Consider the following 17,741-nt stretch of genomic DNA (forward strand, 5'->3'; position numbering starts at 1 on the left):
ATTAATACTTAAAATTCAGAAAGGATGCATTTTAATCAAAAGGGACAGAAAAATCTATTTTTCTAAGAAATCTAATGAATGCTGCTCTTTTGAACTTTCTATTCACCAAAGAATCCTGAAAAAATGTCTCACAAAAATATTGAGCATGGCAAATATTTTCAACATTCATAAGAACCAAATCAAAAATGTATTCAAATAGAAAACAGTTATTGTAATAGTAAATAAATGCAGCCTTGGTGAGAATTTGACACACATACAGGTAAAATCATAGTATCTCATTGGATGAGCCAAGACCAAATCTGTTCAGAGATTATGGACATTAATTGCTATTGCCAGCACTCTGTAAAATCTATAAATATCCAAACAATACACTCTAATTACAAAAATTGAAAAACAAAATGTATGCTTATACAGTAGTGCAGTTGGTCGCTGTTGTACAGCAGTGGAGAGTGTGTGTGTGTGTGTGTGTGTGCTGTACAGTAGTCACACAGTGACGTGTTGTCATGTTGTGACTGTCTCACCAGCACTTCCTGAAAAGTCTCGGTGTCATTAATGGCTTTGTCCTTCAAACATCCTGACTGACCCAGATAATGAAAGCCCTCCGGAGGGGAGAGGGAGAACGACTCTGTGAGAAAATGAGTGAGAGCGATAAACACGGATCTTAAACAAACTGATACTGTGTCGCAAACAGCACTGATTCACTGTGATAGTGTGACCTTCTGACTTCTCAATCTCATTTGACATTGACGTCAGCAGACGGTGAACCCTGGCTTAGGTGACTAAACTAAGAAAACCATGAATAACAACACAGATTTCCTTCATCAAATTAAAATAGAGGGAAAATATTAAGTGACTTGGTTCAGACAGGCAGCAAAAAAGTTTTGTGTATTCGATTTAAATCTGTTTATTTGTTTGTGATGTTAAAATGAAAAAATGCAGTAGTGTCTACCACTTACTGAACTTGTTTATTTGTGCTCAGACTGGCTCTCATCAGTGAATATCGAATGAGTGAAGGCCACATGAAGCCAACCATGTGCTAACCAGGGTTATAGTTATTTAAAACTAAAAATATAAAAACTAAAACCATAATCTTTTTTACTTTTAAATAAAAGTTAACTGAAATAAAATAAAATACAAAAACTGTATTTCAGCCAAGGCAGCATTTCTCGTTTTAACTTGATGTACTAAAATAACTAAAACTAAAACTGAAATAAAAATGAATTAAAACATATTGACTTTTTTTTAAGTAATAAAATAATAAATAAAATAAAATAATAATAAAAAATCAATGAAAAATATAATGTAAAAAGTGTTTTAAAAAAATACGTTCAACTAAAACTTCTTTCTCTTACTAAAAAAAAATACTGAAATGAAAATTAATAAATGTATATAGACATTTATAATAAAAATGAAAAAACAATGAACAGAAAAATGTTTTGAAAAATTTTCTTAAATGTAAATTAAATATATAGAAATAAAAACATTCAGATCATTAATATAAACTATAATAGCATCTCTATGACACTAAAATAACACTTGTGTTAAAAAAGCAAATAAATATGTTTTTCCAGATTAAAGGTAATCTATATCGCCCTTAAAAATGAAAGCACTTTCAGTCAAGGATTAGAAGAGACCTCAAACAGAAATCTGTGGACACTGTAGACACTAGACAGCCCAGACTCACCCCTCTGTTCTGCGCTGGTTCCGGCCAGCAGAGCGTAGAATATGTGATAATTTCTTTCGCCGGGATTTTGACGCACAACTCGATTCTGACAGAAATGCACACAGAAAATAAAAGTCCAATGAAGACGTGATCAGTGACCCACAAAAATGGCCAGCAAACAAAATCATACATGCAAATGTTTCATGACTATTAAAAAAACTCACCTTTTCTAAAAGATCTGTGTGTTGAAAATAAAGAGTCAAGGCAAATAAAAAAGAGACATTATAAGAGCATTACCATCTCTGTAAATTACCACATTTTCTTTTAGGGCAGATCTTGATATTACATGTTTTTGTAAACAAAGTATATTTTAAGTCACCACAGATCACTGGATGCTTTCGCTAAAATAGCCTGGAAAATTAATGCTTTTGGGCATTGATGGTTCTTTCTGAACCGTCTGTGCTTTGCAAGACTGTTACTTCTGAAATCTGCTCTTTTAGTGCAATGGTGTTGTTAGAAAAGTCAACTGATCACAGCGTGTGTGAGTTTCAATTGCTAAACGGGGTCGCACATCACACACTTTCAGACACAAAATGATAACTGATAAATTACTGATAACCAGATGACTGTAACAAGTGGTACCACAGTACAGATGGATGAATAAAGCTACAGAGATCAAACTAACAGCTGACACATCCAAACAGAGGATACAGTCTGTGATTCTTCCTCCCTGGATGTTTCCCTGCTGGCTGAAATGAAGCTGGATGAATTTTCCAAAGCGACTAGAGTTGTTATTATGAACCGTTTTAGCATTTCCGAACGCCTCCATTATTGGACTACAGAGACAGAGAGATGAAAAATACAATGAAATGAGTGAGCACACTGTATATCGAGGGTTTTGTATGATTTAATATGCGTATGTACCTGCTCTCCAGAATTGCCTCCTCTACATGTGATGATGCCGTCTTCGTAGTTGAGAGCGCCACACTTTGCTGACTCATTGCAGACAGAAAGCGCAGAATCATCTTTGTGCTCTCAGTTTTACCAGCTCCACTCTCCCCACTGACACACAAACACACATACAGAAAACGTCAGCGCTGAAAGATGAATATTAGCGGAAAGAGTTGTAATGAGCTGATGTGATCAGCAGAGGGCAGTTGCATTATGGGTCTCATTCAAGGAGTCTTTCAAGATTCAAGAAGCTTTACTGGCTCAATAAAAAGAGTTAACACATTGTTAAAACATTAATAAAACTTTTTTTTTTAAATAAATACTTTTATTCAGAAAGGTTGCATTAAATTGATCAAAAGGGACAGTAGTTTTACCTTACAATATATTCTATTGGTGCATTTTCGATAAAAAAAATGCAGTCGTGGTGAGCAAAAGAGACTTCTTTCAAAAACATTAAAAAGCTTACCAACACCAAACACCAAACATTTGAACAGGGTACATATAATAGTACTATTCACGAATTAGATTACAACTCTTAAATAAAAGTGTACTTCAACAAACAGTCTGTAAAAGAAGGTGCTTAACCTTTTAGAAAATGGTGCTTGTCAACCTCAGATGGTTGAGGTAACATTTTATAAATCTTGTGTAGAAAAAAACACTGATGTGTGTCATTTTGCATTAACATCAAATTTAATTCACAAAATTAATATTCAAGGGCAAAACCTATAGTAGGACAGGACAAAATAACCAAAGGGGATACAGACATTTAAAGTGTGTAAAACACAAAAGTATCATTGCAAAATGATGGTCATAAATGTAAAAGTATGTTATATCTGTGCAAAGCTTTTGTTTTTATGTCCTACCCATTGCCCTTTTCATAAGGCAAGACTTGTTTGCACTCCCTGTGGTTTCATCCTGCAGGTATTAGATTTCCATTGCAATTCTTTGTTGTGGTTGACAAAAATGGCAAAAGAAAGCGTTCTGGAATCGTGTGTAGTTACAGCTTGAGTGTAAGAAGCATACTTCAGTTTCTACCTCGATTTATGTGCAGTAAGAGCAAAGCCTGTCTTCTTATGGTAGCCCTATGGGTGTCCGCATGTTTGCTGAGTCTGTACATGCTCAGGACTTTTCATAGTCTAGGCTTAGCCATGGCGGTCAGGTATTCTGCCAATTTGTATCCTCTCGCTAAAGCTGATGAGAGATCTGGAGCGTTGAGAACAACACAGCAGTCTGCCACCTTTAACCTCTGCATGCTTGTGTAATGAGTGTTGTCAGGCAGCCATGAGTTTGACCTCACACCGTAGTGAGAGGTCAGAGGTGAGAGTTAAGGTCATGGTGGAAAACTTTATGGTTAGACTGGCTGAAAAGTAAATTAAAATGAGAACGCAAGCTATAAAACTGATTTCAGAGTGCTCAAAATGAGGCTTGTTGAAACCACTGGTTTGTTAAATGCATGCAGAAACACACCTGATGAGCACACACTGGTTGTTGGAGCGCTTCCACATCGATCTGTAGCACTCGTTTGCAATGGCGTAGATGTGAGGGGGGATTTCTCCCAGGTGATGTCGACTGTACCGTTCTACAGCTGGGTCGTCATACAGCCCTGACAGACTCTGATAAGGGTTTACTGCTGCTAAAATAGAGCCGATATACGTCTGCAAACAGAGAGAAGAATGGAGAGACATGACGAGGAAAGTAGAATCTTAAGTTTGAACAACCATATTTTATAAACACCCTCTGCATGTGTCTGAGCATGTGGACATGTGCTTGTGTTTTTGGTGTCTACTGACCTACTTTTCTAACCACTGATGCAAATAGATCAGATTGGTTGTTGAGATGTTTTGATTTGAATACCAAATAAGTGCAAATTGGCACCTAAACGGTCAAATGATCAGGTGAGTTTAGGACCTGTGATACACTCCTGTGTCTCTCTTATCACCATCATATCATGTGTATTATCATATATATAGTACATGCATGACTGAAGATGACATTTGAATTTATATGACATAAAACCAGATTTAATATACATGTTGCATGTACTGTAAATCTGTGTGTAAAACATGGCAAGAATATCATATTTTCAAATCATTCTAAAGTCACTTCAAAGGGATAGTTCACCAAAAAATTTACATTCTGTCATCAGTTACTTAATGTCATTCCAAACCAGTATAACCATTTCTTTTGTGAAACACTAAAGAACAAATTTCAGTTTGTTTTGTAACCCACTGACTTTCATTATATAGACAAAAACAGTTGAACCATTCTTCAGAATAACCTCTTTTGTGTTTTGCAGAAGAAAAGCTGGAACATCTGTAGCCTGTGACTGAAAGCAATGACTGTCAAAATCAAATTTCTCCCACAGAATCTACAAAGGATGACACTTTCAATAAGCTTTGCATGTGTTTTTGATGAGGTTTGTTCAGTCAAATCATCAATATGAATTTACACAGTAGGTTTTATAGTGATATTTTTGGACTGTAAATCAGCGAGAGGCAAATGAAAAACAGGTATAGTATAGTAGGAAGGTTTATGCAGATGTTAAGCTGTCCGTGTGTGGTCCTCAGACGAGGGAAAGCCATCTTATTGAGACACAGGTGTTATCAGTTAGTTATGAATGGGCTGGTGGGATTCCCTTCTCTTTTCTAGTACAGGAAAGATGAAGTAATTCATCAGATTTTTTTTTTTTTTTTTTTGCACTGGTGCCTCAATGTAGGTGTTTTTTAAAAGTAGTATATTGTACAAGAACAATGTTTTTTCCCACCAGTAGATTAGTTTAAAATACTGCTGTCTGGGACACCGTGAGTCCGGAAACTGTAGTGTGACCCGAAACAGCTTTTTAAATGTGTGATATAAACAGGGGTGCACATAACTTTTTCAGTGAGTTACTCAGATGAGGACCAGGAGATGGTGTTTGGTCCTCACCCCATATGTAGCGTTGCCACAGCTGTCAATCATGACGTCACATTTCCGTTTTTATAGCATAAAATAACTAACTAAAACCAAACTTATAAAAAAAAAATAAACGAACACTTAAATTTACATCAGCGTGAAAAGAACGACCTAAAATGATAGAAAACACCTTTGGAAAAAAAATATTTGAAGTGTTATTTGATTGTTCAGATATATTTATTTGTATAAATTAAATATAATTAATCCTTATTAAAGATAATAAAGAGCAGTGCATTTTCTCTTTTTATTTTGTTGTTTGATCAATATTAAGTGTACAGAAGGCATTAGGTTTATTACGCACTGTCACTTTAAGAGTGTGCAGATCCAATTGCACTGATGCACGGTACGTTCTGTAAAGACATAACCGACTGTGTTTACGTGAATACTCTCCAAAACGGACATTTAGACATAATGTTGTGTGTATTTGTCCATTCAGACGTGAAAGAGAGCTCGATTCAGTCCTTGCGCGCAGCGCGCTGTGTCTATGTGCAGGGCTGCACGCTTCGGGTCGTGTGTGTGAGTGTGTGTTCGCACAGAAAAACATACCGAATAAAGCTGTCTTTCGCGTCGTCACTCTTATTCAGATATATCCATATGTCTGCTCTTCTCTTTCTCCCAGACGTTTACATTTTTTAACGATTTGAGACATGCATTCAAGCGCATGCCGACTCGGTAGATCAGCACGTTACAATTCAAATGTGCGCATCTTCCACAAACGCAATTCAGTTCTGACTGGATCACTTCCCTAATCGTCCCTCCCTTACATTTCCGTCTAGTTTTTATTCGTCATAGTGGTCGTCATTTAAAACAAGGTTTTTATTTAGTTATCGTCTCGTTTTCATCTGTGAAAAAATTAAATGAACACTGCCTAGGTTGCATTTTGGCGACAGTACGCAAAGGCGCGTAGTAACACAAGTGGCATTACGCATTCCTGATTTTTGTCGCGCATGCGTACCTGCGTACCAGTTATGTGCACCCCTGGATATAAATAAATGGTGCTCATAAATGGCTATTGATTATTCTCACTTTAAATCCATAGATTTTCTGAACAAGGCTTTTACATTGGCAGTTTAGTTTGAAACAGATCTTGGTTTGTATGGAAAATTAATCATGTGAAAGCTGCCATGCAAACGCTGGAACGCACTGTGGTACCGAACCCAAACCTAACTGTAGGAGATTTTCTGAATTTGGTTGCAATGGTACTGTGGCGCACTTCACACCAATGTGAATGCAACTCTGACACTTGTTCAGGAAATAACGTCACCTGCGCATGCATTTTAGTCGATGACAACGTCATTAGTTCAACAAAACATATATATGAGACAACAGTGTTACAGTGGTGATGATTTACCTTGGATACGACCGAGAGTGAGCATGTAGTGTAATCTTGAGCGCAATCTGAGCGACAAATGAGCCATTTCTCCTCAAAAGTGTCTGTCTGCAAGCAGCAGAAAGCGCCTTCATGCAACACACATACAGGTGAAACTCGAAAAATTAGAATATCGTGCAAAAGTTCATTTATTTCAGTAATTCAACTTAAAAGGTGAAACTAATATATTATATAGACTCATTACAAGCAAAGTGAGATATTTCAAGCCTTTATTTGTTATAATTTTGATGATTATGGCTTACAGTTAATGAAAAAAACAAATTCAAAATTAGAATATTGTGAAAAGGTTTTTATAGCTGTAAGCTTAATCATCAAACTTATAACAAATAAAGACTTGAAATATCTCACTTTGCATTGAGTCTATATAATATATTAGTTTCACCCTTTTAAGTTGAATTACTGAAATAAATTAACTTTTGCACGATATTCTAATTTTTCGAGTTTCACCTTGTATAGTACACCAAAGTGCTGTGCACAATAACACCAAATTACAAAGCACCAGTTTTGTTTTTCACCATGCGCTGTGCATGTTTGTGGTAATGTAAGATGATCGAAAATGCACCAGGGTTGGATTGTCTGAACCCAGACCGAGTCTACAGAGGGAACAATCGCTTGGATTCAGGCCACAGCAAACGTGCCCAGTGTGAAACCCCCTTTAGACAATGCTGAATTTGGAAAAGCATACTTCTCTCACTATTTCAACCATATAAAGATATGGCAGAAATAGTACAAGTGATATGGTAGTATGCCATATAAGTGTGACATGCTACCCCAGTGAAATTCCCCAGATGCCCCAGAGAGGGTTTAGTCTCCATAAGTGCTACCTCAGAAATGCAATGAAGGTCTACAGCAGCCACGTCCTTCCCATAACCTCCCCTGGGTGTGTCTGCAAATGTGTGTAACAGCACACTGAGGGGTTTAATTGGGAGTGAACGACATCAATGTGTGCATTGCTGTTTTTGTTGGGCTCAGTCCAATGGTGCTACTAACATCTTTAAAGGGATAGTTCACCCATAATAAAAATGGTCATCATTTACTCACCCTCGAGCTGTTCCAAACCTGTATGAATTTCTTTTTTCTGCTGAACACAAAGGAAAATATTTTGAAGAATGTCAGAAATCAAACAGTTGATGAGTCAATGAGGATAAACTGTAAGGTGACCCATATTCTTCAAAAATATCTTCTTTTGTGTTCAGCAGAAAAAATTAATTCATATAGATTTGGAACAACTTGAGGGTGATCAAATTATGACAGAATTGTAGTTCTACATGCACAGACAGAAGCAAAAATGAGATTGCAGTCTAGAGACAGCTGAGAGTGAGTGCTGTGCATAGTGATGCATAATAAACTCAAGACACATTACACACACACACACACACACACTCTCAATGTTAAAACGAGTGTGTAGGGTGAGAGTTGAAACATGATCCGGCCCAACTGAAGCAGAACTATTTCCTGCTACATGCTTGCACTACAAGGAAAGAGAGAGGCTTAAAAAGAAATAGAGAGAGAGCAATAAAATGAAAAGGAGGTAAACCTCACATGCAAAAGACATTTTCTGGATCACCAGCCCCCTTGTGTGTGTGTATGTGTGTTTTTGATGTGGGAAGCTGCTCTAGCATTTTCTGTCCAAATGTAAGCCCAAAAAAAAAGTCCACAGCTGTTTATAATCAGAGTGAGAGCAAGAGAGAAACGTCTTTGTGTTTTAAATGCTGTGGAATCGGATCTCAGCGAGACACACATTCCAGAAAATGAAATACACACACATGCTCAACCAGACCCTGTTATTTTCATCATGACTTGTATGTTTTTATTGGCATGGAGAATGTTACAATTTATTTGTACTGAGAACAAATAACTTTAACCTTAGGAATAAGTAAACAAACTATCTGTGATTTTATAAATTAATTTCTTATATAATATATAAGGTAAAGAAGACATTTCACAGACCACCAAAAACAAACCACACACACCACACACAAATAACACCCTAATTTGTTCTGATAGCTCCCATATGTCACCAATTAGCCAATCAGTTTAGCAGACCTGTGGCGGCTGCCCTAACTAGCCCATCAATTCTTTGGGTTTACAAATGAGGATGGGTTGAGATAGTTTTTCGTATTTATATGTGGACATTTACAGGCCATTTACATGATGGTATTTTTAACAAAAAAAACTAAAACTTTTTATGCATTTTGGTCATTCATTTACATGACAACAGCGCTTTGGGGGCCTGAAAATGCTAACTTATGAAAATAGGTTTTAAAACGCGAATTTGAGAAAGCGGTTTAGTCTTGCACATGCATATTACATTGGTTATTAAAAAAAATAAGTAAAATAACTCGACAATGAAGAAAAATGTGTTAGTACTGTCAAATTGATAAATCACGATTTATCGCATCTAACACAAAGGTTTGTGTTTATGTGTGTGTGTGTGTGTGTGTATATATATATATATATATATATATATATATAATATATATATATGTGTGTGTGTATATACATATACACACAGACGCATATATGCACACATATATAATATATATATATAAATATAATAATAATATGTATATACACATTTAAACACAAACTTTTATGTTATATGCCATTAATAATAGTTTCAATTTTGAAATTGTTAAGCTGCTATCCTAGTTTTGGCATCAAAACATAAACCGACATGTGACAAAGACGTGCACATTCATTAAACTGTCAAAATGTTGATGATTGCATTGTTTTATTAAAAATGTAATCATGACACTTGGGTTTTGCTTGAAATTCAACTGATAATTGAACATATTAAAGCCATTTACATTACATGTTATTGGGTTATTAAGCATAATGGGTGTAAGAAGATATGTCACTAAAGCTATGTTAATATATATACACACAATTCAGTCTTTTTAGCCCTTTATCTATCCAGTAACAAGGTGTGAGATAAATAATGTCAAAAGAGGAAGTGTGTATTTTCTCATGATGAGCGGGTAACTGTCGTTATTGTGGTAACCATCTCATACCTGCAGACCACACCCACACTCAAAGCTAACTGGTTAGCTCACACTCAAACTGATCCAATCACACGGCCTCACGTCACAGACAGCAGAGGCAGGCAGAGATAGGAGTCGTCTCCTGGATTGACTCCTGTATCATTACGTCATAATACTCAACGACAGGACAAAACAGGTTATTTTTGTATCTGCACATGAAGATGAAAGTTTAAATTATTATTACTATTTTTTTATTATTTGGTAGCAATGAAAAAATCCCAAATACTGTCCACATTTTATTGTCTTCATTATGTTTGACAAATAAAACAATTCACTGACAGGACATATTAACATACAGTGTCTCGTATCATTTCACACTGTAAAATCATTATGAAAATGTTACTTTAAACTATGTAACAGTTCAGCATAAAATGAAAATTCTGACATCATTTACTGACATCAGTGTGTTGTATTAATTTTGTTTAAAGGATCTTATCGTGGCCGCTCTTTTTGCGCTGTCAAGCTCTGCAATGACAAATAAGCTCCATCAAAGCATTATTTTAAAAAGTCTCGTGCTGTAAAGTCATACGATAGCGCTGCGTGAGGAGCAGACTGAAATTTAAGTCGTTTTTCACTGAAAGTCTTGACATGTGCCCTAGCTCTTCTTGGCACATTCATGAGAGAAGCAATCGTGTTTGATTTGCGCACAAATCACTCTTTTAAATCAGATGTTTTCAATGAATCCTTAATCCAATTAAGCAAGATTTCCTACTTTTATGACGCATTTGTTCCTTTTTAAAGCATGACAGCCTCGGTCCATGATGGAAGCCATTTATTATATTAAAAAGAGCTACAAGGACATTCATTCATAAATTGTATTAATTTCTGTTCCACAGAAGTAAGTAAGTCCAACAGGTTTGTAATGACACAAGGGTGAGTAAATGATGGCAGAATGACAGAATTCTGGGGTGAACTATCCATATTGATACAACTACACAGAAGTGAAGACATTAACCGGACGTCCCCCTAAATGCACACACATACAATCTCATGTCATGTATTAAATAGACTTGATGCAGATCTGTAGAAATAAAGACTTCAGAGTGTCGATGTTATTCAGAGAGTCAGCAGTAGCATGTTAACTCTGTTCCTTAGAGTCAGTCTGGAAATCTGGAACTAGACTAACTGCTTTTGGCACAGCCCACATCCCGACAACGTGTGCACTCACACACACACACTCACACACACACACACACACACACACACACACACACACACACACACACACACACACACACACACACCGAACACAGCTGAACCAGGCTCAAAGAAGAACACAGTACACTGTTGTGAGTAAAGGCTCAAAGAGGCAGTATAAAGAAAAGAGTGAAAGGGAGAGAGATGTGTAATTAAGCAAATATATTTTACTTTGACAGACACATTAAAGAGCAGAAAGCCATCCAGCCACCTGCACAACAACCCTGTATCCTTGACAAATATGTCTTTCACCACAGCTGAAACATTCACACACTCGTACACACACAATGCGTGCTTGATGAACAAAAAATGTGATGGTGAAGGTGTGTGTGATTTTAGTGTTTACTCACATATATGCTCTTGTGTGTGTAGCGGAGCTGCAGGTTGTGTAGAATGGCCCCGTCGTGCAGGTCCTGTAGGGTTGCCATGTCCTCGACCCCAGTGATACTGCTGCTGTGCATTGGATAAACCCTCTGCCTGCTCACAGCGTTCTGTTTGTAGGTGTACACCTGAACAAAACACATTTCAATGCATATTACTGTGTATTTGTTTGCATATTTGTGTAATGACCAATGACCATGAGAGAAACAAAAAAGAGAGCAATATTTTTTGAATAAAGATTATTATATGTTACCGCTCTAAAGTCTGATTGGATAAGCCCCAATTAAAGTCACTGCAAATAGTCAATATATGCACTGCATACATCTGTGATGGCATGTCAACTGAATTCAAGATTAATGCTTTTTAAAGGTGGGGTATGTAATTCTCTTTTTTGGCCATTTTTTCAAAATCACTTAAAATCCTATTCCTAACTCACTTACAGCCACTGAGTTAGAAGCACTGAAATAAAAATTAAGCAATTTAATCATCTGTGGAGCAGGCAGGACTCAAAAAACACCAGCCAATCATTTCCAAGACCACCTAGAATCATTGGACAGTAAGTGTGTCAATCAATCGGTCATACCATTGATTGGTCCATGTTCTTTGAATGGGTGGAGTCAAAGGAAAGAAGGTAGGACCATTTGAGTTGTGTATTTTCAAAATCTACCGGCCGTTTTGCAAATCACATACCCCACCTTTAATGAAAGTTGGGATATTTTGCATAATGAATGAATGCCAAAACTGTATAATTTTCTGTTATCCTGATTTAACAAATGTAATACATGTTAACAAATGAGACCTTATTGTAAAGTGTTACCATTTTATTTATTATTAATAAATGTATTAATTATAAAAGTGATTGTTTTGTATGACACATGGCTGTTAATGCTTTTTTTTAATTAAAGCAATAAGACTAAAATCAATGCAGGCATAACCCAGGCATAAAACCCATAAACTCAACAACAACAAAAAAATCACTGTAATGCCCAGACTTCACACATGGTGTTTATTGCTTTAATAAACTATAAGGATCCTGAAGGTAACAGACTGGCTGCAGATGATTCTATAGACCAGAAACAGAAACAGAAGCCAGAGACATGAGAAAGTTGTGTGTGTTTGACTGCACACGCAAAAAATATAAGAAAAAGACTCAAATTTTTTAGAGAAACACACAGTAAAATATTAAGCCCTGCAAATGACACGCAGACATATATATATATACCGTAGCCTATATACAGTTGTGGACAGAATTATTGGCACCCCTGGTAAATATGACCAAAGATGGCTGTAAAAATCTGCATTGTTTATCCTTTCGACCTTTCATTCAACAAATGCGCAAAAATTTGTTAACGATTTGTTATTCGAGGTCATATTTTTTTCCTGCATTTCATGTGAGGGGCTCTGTGGTAAAACAAACACAGGTACTGCTCGGGTTGACATGCCGGCTTAACTGAGTTTGTGTACCTGACAGACTCTATGGCAACATGGTCTCTTCTAAACAGGCGAGTGCACAGACAAGTGTGTGTTTGTGTAAAATGAGAGCACACCACCTGTTCAGCAGTGCGTTGTTGATCTGAGGTGCACAGAGCAGATGTTATGCCACTGTTCCTGTGTAATGCATACACCCACCCCCACTTACCTGTCCATAGTCGGTGTTAAAGACCACCACTCCACCAGAGCACGAGTCCACAGTGCTGGGGACATAATGATCCTCCACACAGAGCCACACACGACAACCCTGTCAAGCACACAAACACTGGTAAGCAACATACTGACAATAGCACAAACACAAACAACTGTTCTAAAACCATCTGTTGGATGTAATTCTGGATCTCGAAATGAAATTGTAAATGGTAAAGAACATGTTTAAGAACATCCAGTGGGAAAGAAAGATCATCGAACAACTGCAAAAACAATAAAATACAAACAACTGTTTGTAAAATCTCAATTGTTTCTACACAGTCACAGCAGTGACATACAATGGAGAACAAATAGAGATAGAGTTTAAGATCAGATCTCATCTCAAACTGTTCTCATATTTGCTAAGGTACCAAAGTTTGCAATCAAATATCAGAGATTTCTATGTTCTCAAATATTTCTCATCAAATTTTCCAAGATAAAATCATCTGAGCTAGGCTAAAGTATCTACAAGAATTTTGTAATTCTGTCAACTCAACAATTTTTACAACAACTGTCTATGTTTATCCAAATAGTGGCAAACTCAAATGAAACTATGAACTTTATTAAGTGTCCTAAAACAAACCTCGGAGTCTGAGCAATCTCATTTTCCTCTGGAAGGTTCTCCTCATCAGGACTGTTAGTACATTAGGTCAAAAAGGTATAATTACCATTAACTGGTAACTCAAGAGTAAATTCCTACCTCCCTCTCTCTCTCTCTCACACACACACACAAACTCTATTAGTGTAGGCCTACATGCTGATGGAAGAAACACATGGTGATCTGAACAGGCATGACTGGCTGTGAGGCCCCAGTGAAGCAGACACAGTTGAACTTTAACCCCATTCCCATTTAAATGCACACATACATACTATCGACACTGCAGCATTGTTTTCGGTCCATTGCCACTCTGCATTGTGGGTATTGCAGTTGTATACACTATTGCGCACATACTAAATGCAGAATTTACAACTCAGTTTTTCACATGGAAAACATCAGACTGAATCTATAAATCAAATGAAACATGAACAAAACAAAGTGATTATGTTTGACCACAGTACAAATAGCAAGTTTAAAATTCTAACTGTGGAATGAGAAAACTCACTGAAAGTCTTGAGAATCTGAAAAATTACTCTTAAGACCAGTAATCAAGATTATTAACTATTAAAAATTCCCCATTATTATCCTGTCATACACTGTCACAACCTCTTATTCATGCAGTGGCATATTAACTCAACAGTCCTTTATAACTTAGAAGAGCGGACAAATTATGGTACACACACACACACACACACACACACACACACACACACACACACACACACACACACACACACACACACACACACACACACACACACACACACACACACACACACACACACACACACACACACACACACACACACAGAGAGAGAGAGAGAACTGCTGAATGATCAGACTGAACTGCAACAGAACAGCTGTGCAGCTGGACACACACAGTTAAACACATTCTCCTATCCCAGCATAATATGCAGAAACAACTATAAGTTGCCAAACCATTCTTAGAATGATTTCCACGGAAATTGAGCCAAAACACTGTTTGTTTGAGCAACTTTGATGGCATGAGTTTTGGACAGGGCCATCCTTTTGTTTTTTAGCTTTTCTTAGGCCTTCAATTTGCATAGGCTATTATTTGACATAAAGCATTGGGCAAGATGTGAAATTATTTCAGTACAACATTGGAAATAAAATTAGGCTTTTTGTCCAATAACCTGATTACATCAATTAACAGCAGATTAAGTTATTAAAATCATAGCTATTATTTTAATAAAGCTATTAAAACAAGCTAGTTGCAGCCAAGAGTAAAGATTATTATATTAATAAAAATACTAAAAGGCCACAGTAACCACAGAAAAAAAACTTTTGTCTGGTCAGAAAGACAAAAGTCTGTAGAGGAAATGGACAATTTAAGTAATTTTCTCTCTGATTGCGGTCACATGCACATCTTCATGGTTTCTAACAGCATATGCACGCTTGTAGTACTGTTAACCTGCCACTGGTTTGCTAAAGTTAGTAGCTGTAAAAAGAGAAAAAAAGAGAGAAAAAAATAGAGCAAGAAAGAATGGGAGACTTCACTAATCGGACCATGATTTTTCACATTGTGTTCATTAAATATTAAAATACATTTAACAAATATAAAATTAAAGAATCAAGGAGGAAATCACTTTTAATGATGACTGATCCTTTCCCGGTATAAGGACTGCATGCCGTTGCAATACGGATTAGTTTGCATGGAGTGTTTTGAGTAGTAAGAGTCAGTGTTTACAGTTAAAAAGGAATCAACTCTGTATTGGATTTGCTCTAGTTTCAAATGACTTTAAAAGCTCAAAACTCAGAGTCAGCCCCATCAAGTTAGTGCATCTCTAACCCACACAAACAGGAAGCTGTTTTCCTCTCTAAACCAAGTTTATCTCAGGAATTCTAGACCTCTAATCCAATTCCCCATCTCTGCAGTAAACCGGGACGCACTGACATAGTTTCCCAACATTTGACTCGAGCACTTAATGGTGAACTCGAAAGAAAACACATTTCTCCACAAGATCGGGTTAATGTGGAGTTCATCTCTATAGAGCCATGTTAAGAAATTAAAGTTAAGAAACTTTTGAATTGTTCATTGTTTTATTATGTTTTTTAATATGTGAGGATTTACTTAAAGGACAAAAATGCCCCTAGAAGATTGCCAAATCTTACAAAATCTCACTTTGGGGACATCCAGGAATGTGTCTATGGTGGTTAAGACATTGAACTTGTGTGTGTGTCTGGTTTCCTTGACAGAAGCATATTTCGAGTTAAGCAGCTTTGACCATGCCTTGTGTTTATCTGCAAACATTAGAAGATTAGAACCGCTCAACCAGTTTATAACTGCAGCAGACGTTCACACATTACAGTTGATAAATACACCAAGCAATCACATTCATGATTGTCTCTCTCAAGTCAAAAACATTCAGTGTGCTTAAATATGTCCAACTTACCTTTTTAAAATGACACAAAAACCTTTTATGAGTATGTTTACAAGCACTTTAAAAGCTCAATTTCAGCCAAAGAAATGTATTTAAATGCTTTAGTCCAATTGGAAACTGGCCAATCCAGTTGTTGGACAAACAGATCTAAAAATAAATGTGTATTAAATCCTTAAAATATTTCTATACTAATACTAATGTTATTTGACACAATGTAAAAAAAAAAAAACTGTAGTTTACTCATAGAAAAGAACAGAGGAAGAGTGAGAGAAAAATAAAGAAATGTACATTTAGAAGTTTGGGGTCATTACATTTTTTCAAGAGATTATTACAATTTAAAATAACTAATTTCAATTTTAATATTTTTTATAATGCGATTTATTCCCATGTCAAAACGGAATTTTCAGCATCATTATTCCAGTCTTTAGTGTCACATGATCCTTCATTCTAAATCTAATATGCTGATTTGTTGCACAATAATAATTTCTTATTTTTTAATTGTATACAACAATTGTGCTGCTTAATAACCATGGTATTTTTTTTTTTTCAGGATGAATATAAATTCTTTACGGTTACTTTTGATCAATTTAATGGGTCCTTGCTTGATAAATTTTATATAAAAAGAACTAAACACGTACTGATCCCAAACTTTTGAATGGTAGTGTATCTGCCAGGTTTTCTGGCCAATATTAACTTCCTGTACTAAAATAGACGGCTCAAAGGAATCATAGATTTAAACAGGTAGCAAGAATCCAACTAAAACATCACACACACACACACACACACACACACACACACACACACACACACACACACACACACACACACACACACACACACAACTTATGCACAAAGACATCCAAATCAAACATCAACGACTTTCTAATTTTGTTTCATGTTCAGATGAAAGAAAAACTTCACTTTGAAGTTAAAAAGTACACTTTGTGCATGCATGTCTGAGTGTGTCCTTGTATTGTGTATCTAAACTCTTAAAATAATATCAGAGTTTTGGAGGGCGGTCAGGCTGGGCGGAGTAAAGGATGAAACGGACCAGAGTTACTCTGTAATCTCAATGCTGCTTACCGAGCATGTTTAGAGCAGCTTACACACACACACACACACACACACACACACACACACACACACACACACACACACACACACACACACACAATATGTTGGTGCAACTACATTGTGAGGACTCTCCATAGGCGTAATGGTTTTTATATTGTACAAACTGTATATTCTATCCCCTTACACTGCCCCTATCCCTAAACATACCCATCACAGGAAACATTATGCATTTTTAAATTTTTAATAAAACATTGTTTTTTAAGCTATTTGATTTACGAGGACTCATGAAATGTCCTCATAAACCACGTTTAAGTAATACCTGTGTAATATGCATGTCATTATACAAATTTGTGTCCTCATAAATCACACATACACACACACACACACACACACACACACACACACACAC

General features: G+C 36.3%; 1 protein-coding gene across 2 annotated transcripts in view; it reads right to left on the minus strand.

The window, feature by feature from the left end:
• Positions 1-17,741, minus strand: part of myo10 (myosin X) — a 42,693-nt gene that overhangs the window by 19,077 nt on the left and 5,875 nt on the right. Inside the window, exons 2-9 of one of the 2 annotated variants that reach the window (XM_079613648.1) lie at positions 13,218-13,316; positions 11,548-11,706; positions 4,082-4,269; positions 2,588-2,725; positions 2,375-2,499; positions 1,888-1,901; positions 1,685-1,769; positions 522-625 (exon numbers count right to left, since the gene is read on the minus strand). In XM_079613648.1, coding sequence (XP_079469774.1) covers positions 522-625; positions 1,685-1,769; positions 1,888-1,901; positions 2,375-2,499; positions 2,588-2,725; positions 4,082-4,269; positions 11,548-11,706; positions 13,218-13,316 — 912 coding nt within the window. Of the gene's footprint in view, positions 1-521; positions 626-1,684; positions 1,770-1,887; positions 1,902-2,357; positions 2,500-2,587; positions 2,726-4,081; positions 4,270-11,547; positions 11,707-13,217; positions 13,317-17,741 lie in introns of both variants that reach the window. The other variant, XM_079613647.1, reaches the window with a different exon arrangement.

Source organism: Phoxinus phoxinus, assembly GCF_949152265.1.
Source record: "Phoxinus phoxinus genome assembly, chromosome: 5".
Taxonomy (NCBI): Eukaryota; Metazoa; Chordata; class Actinopteri; order Cypriniformes; family Leuciscidae; genus Phoxinus; species Phoxinus phoxinus.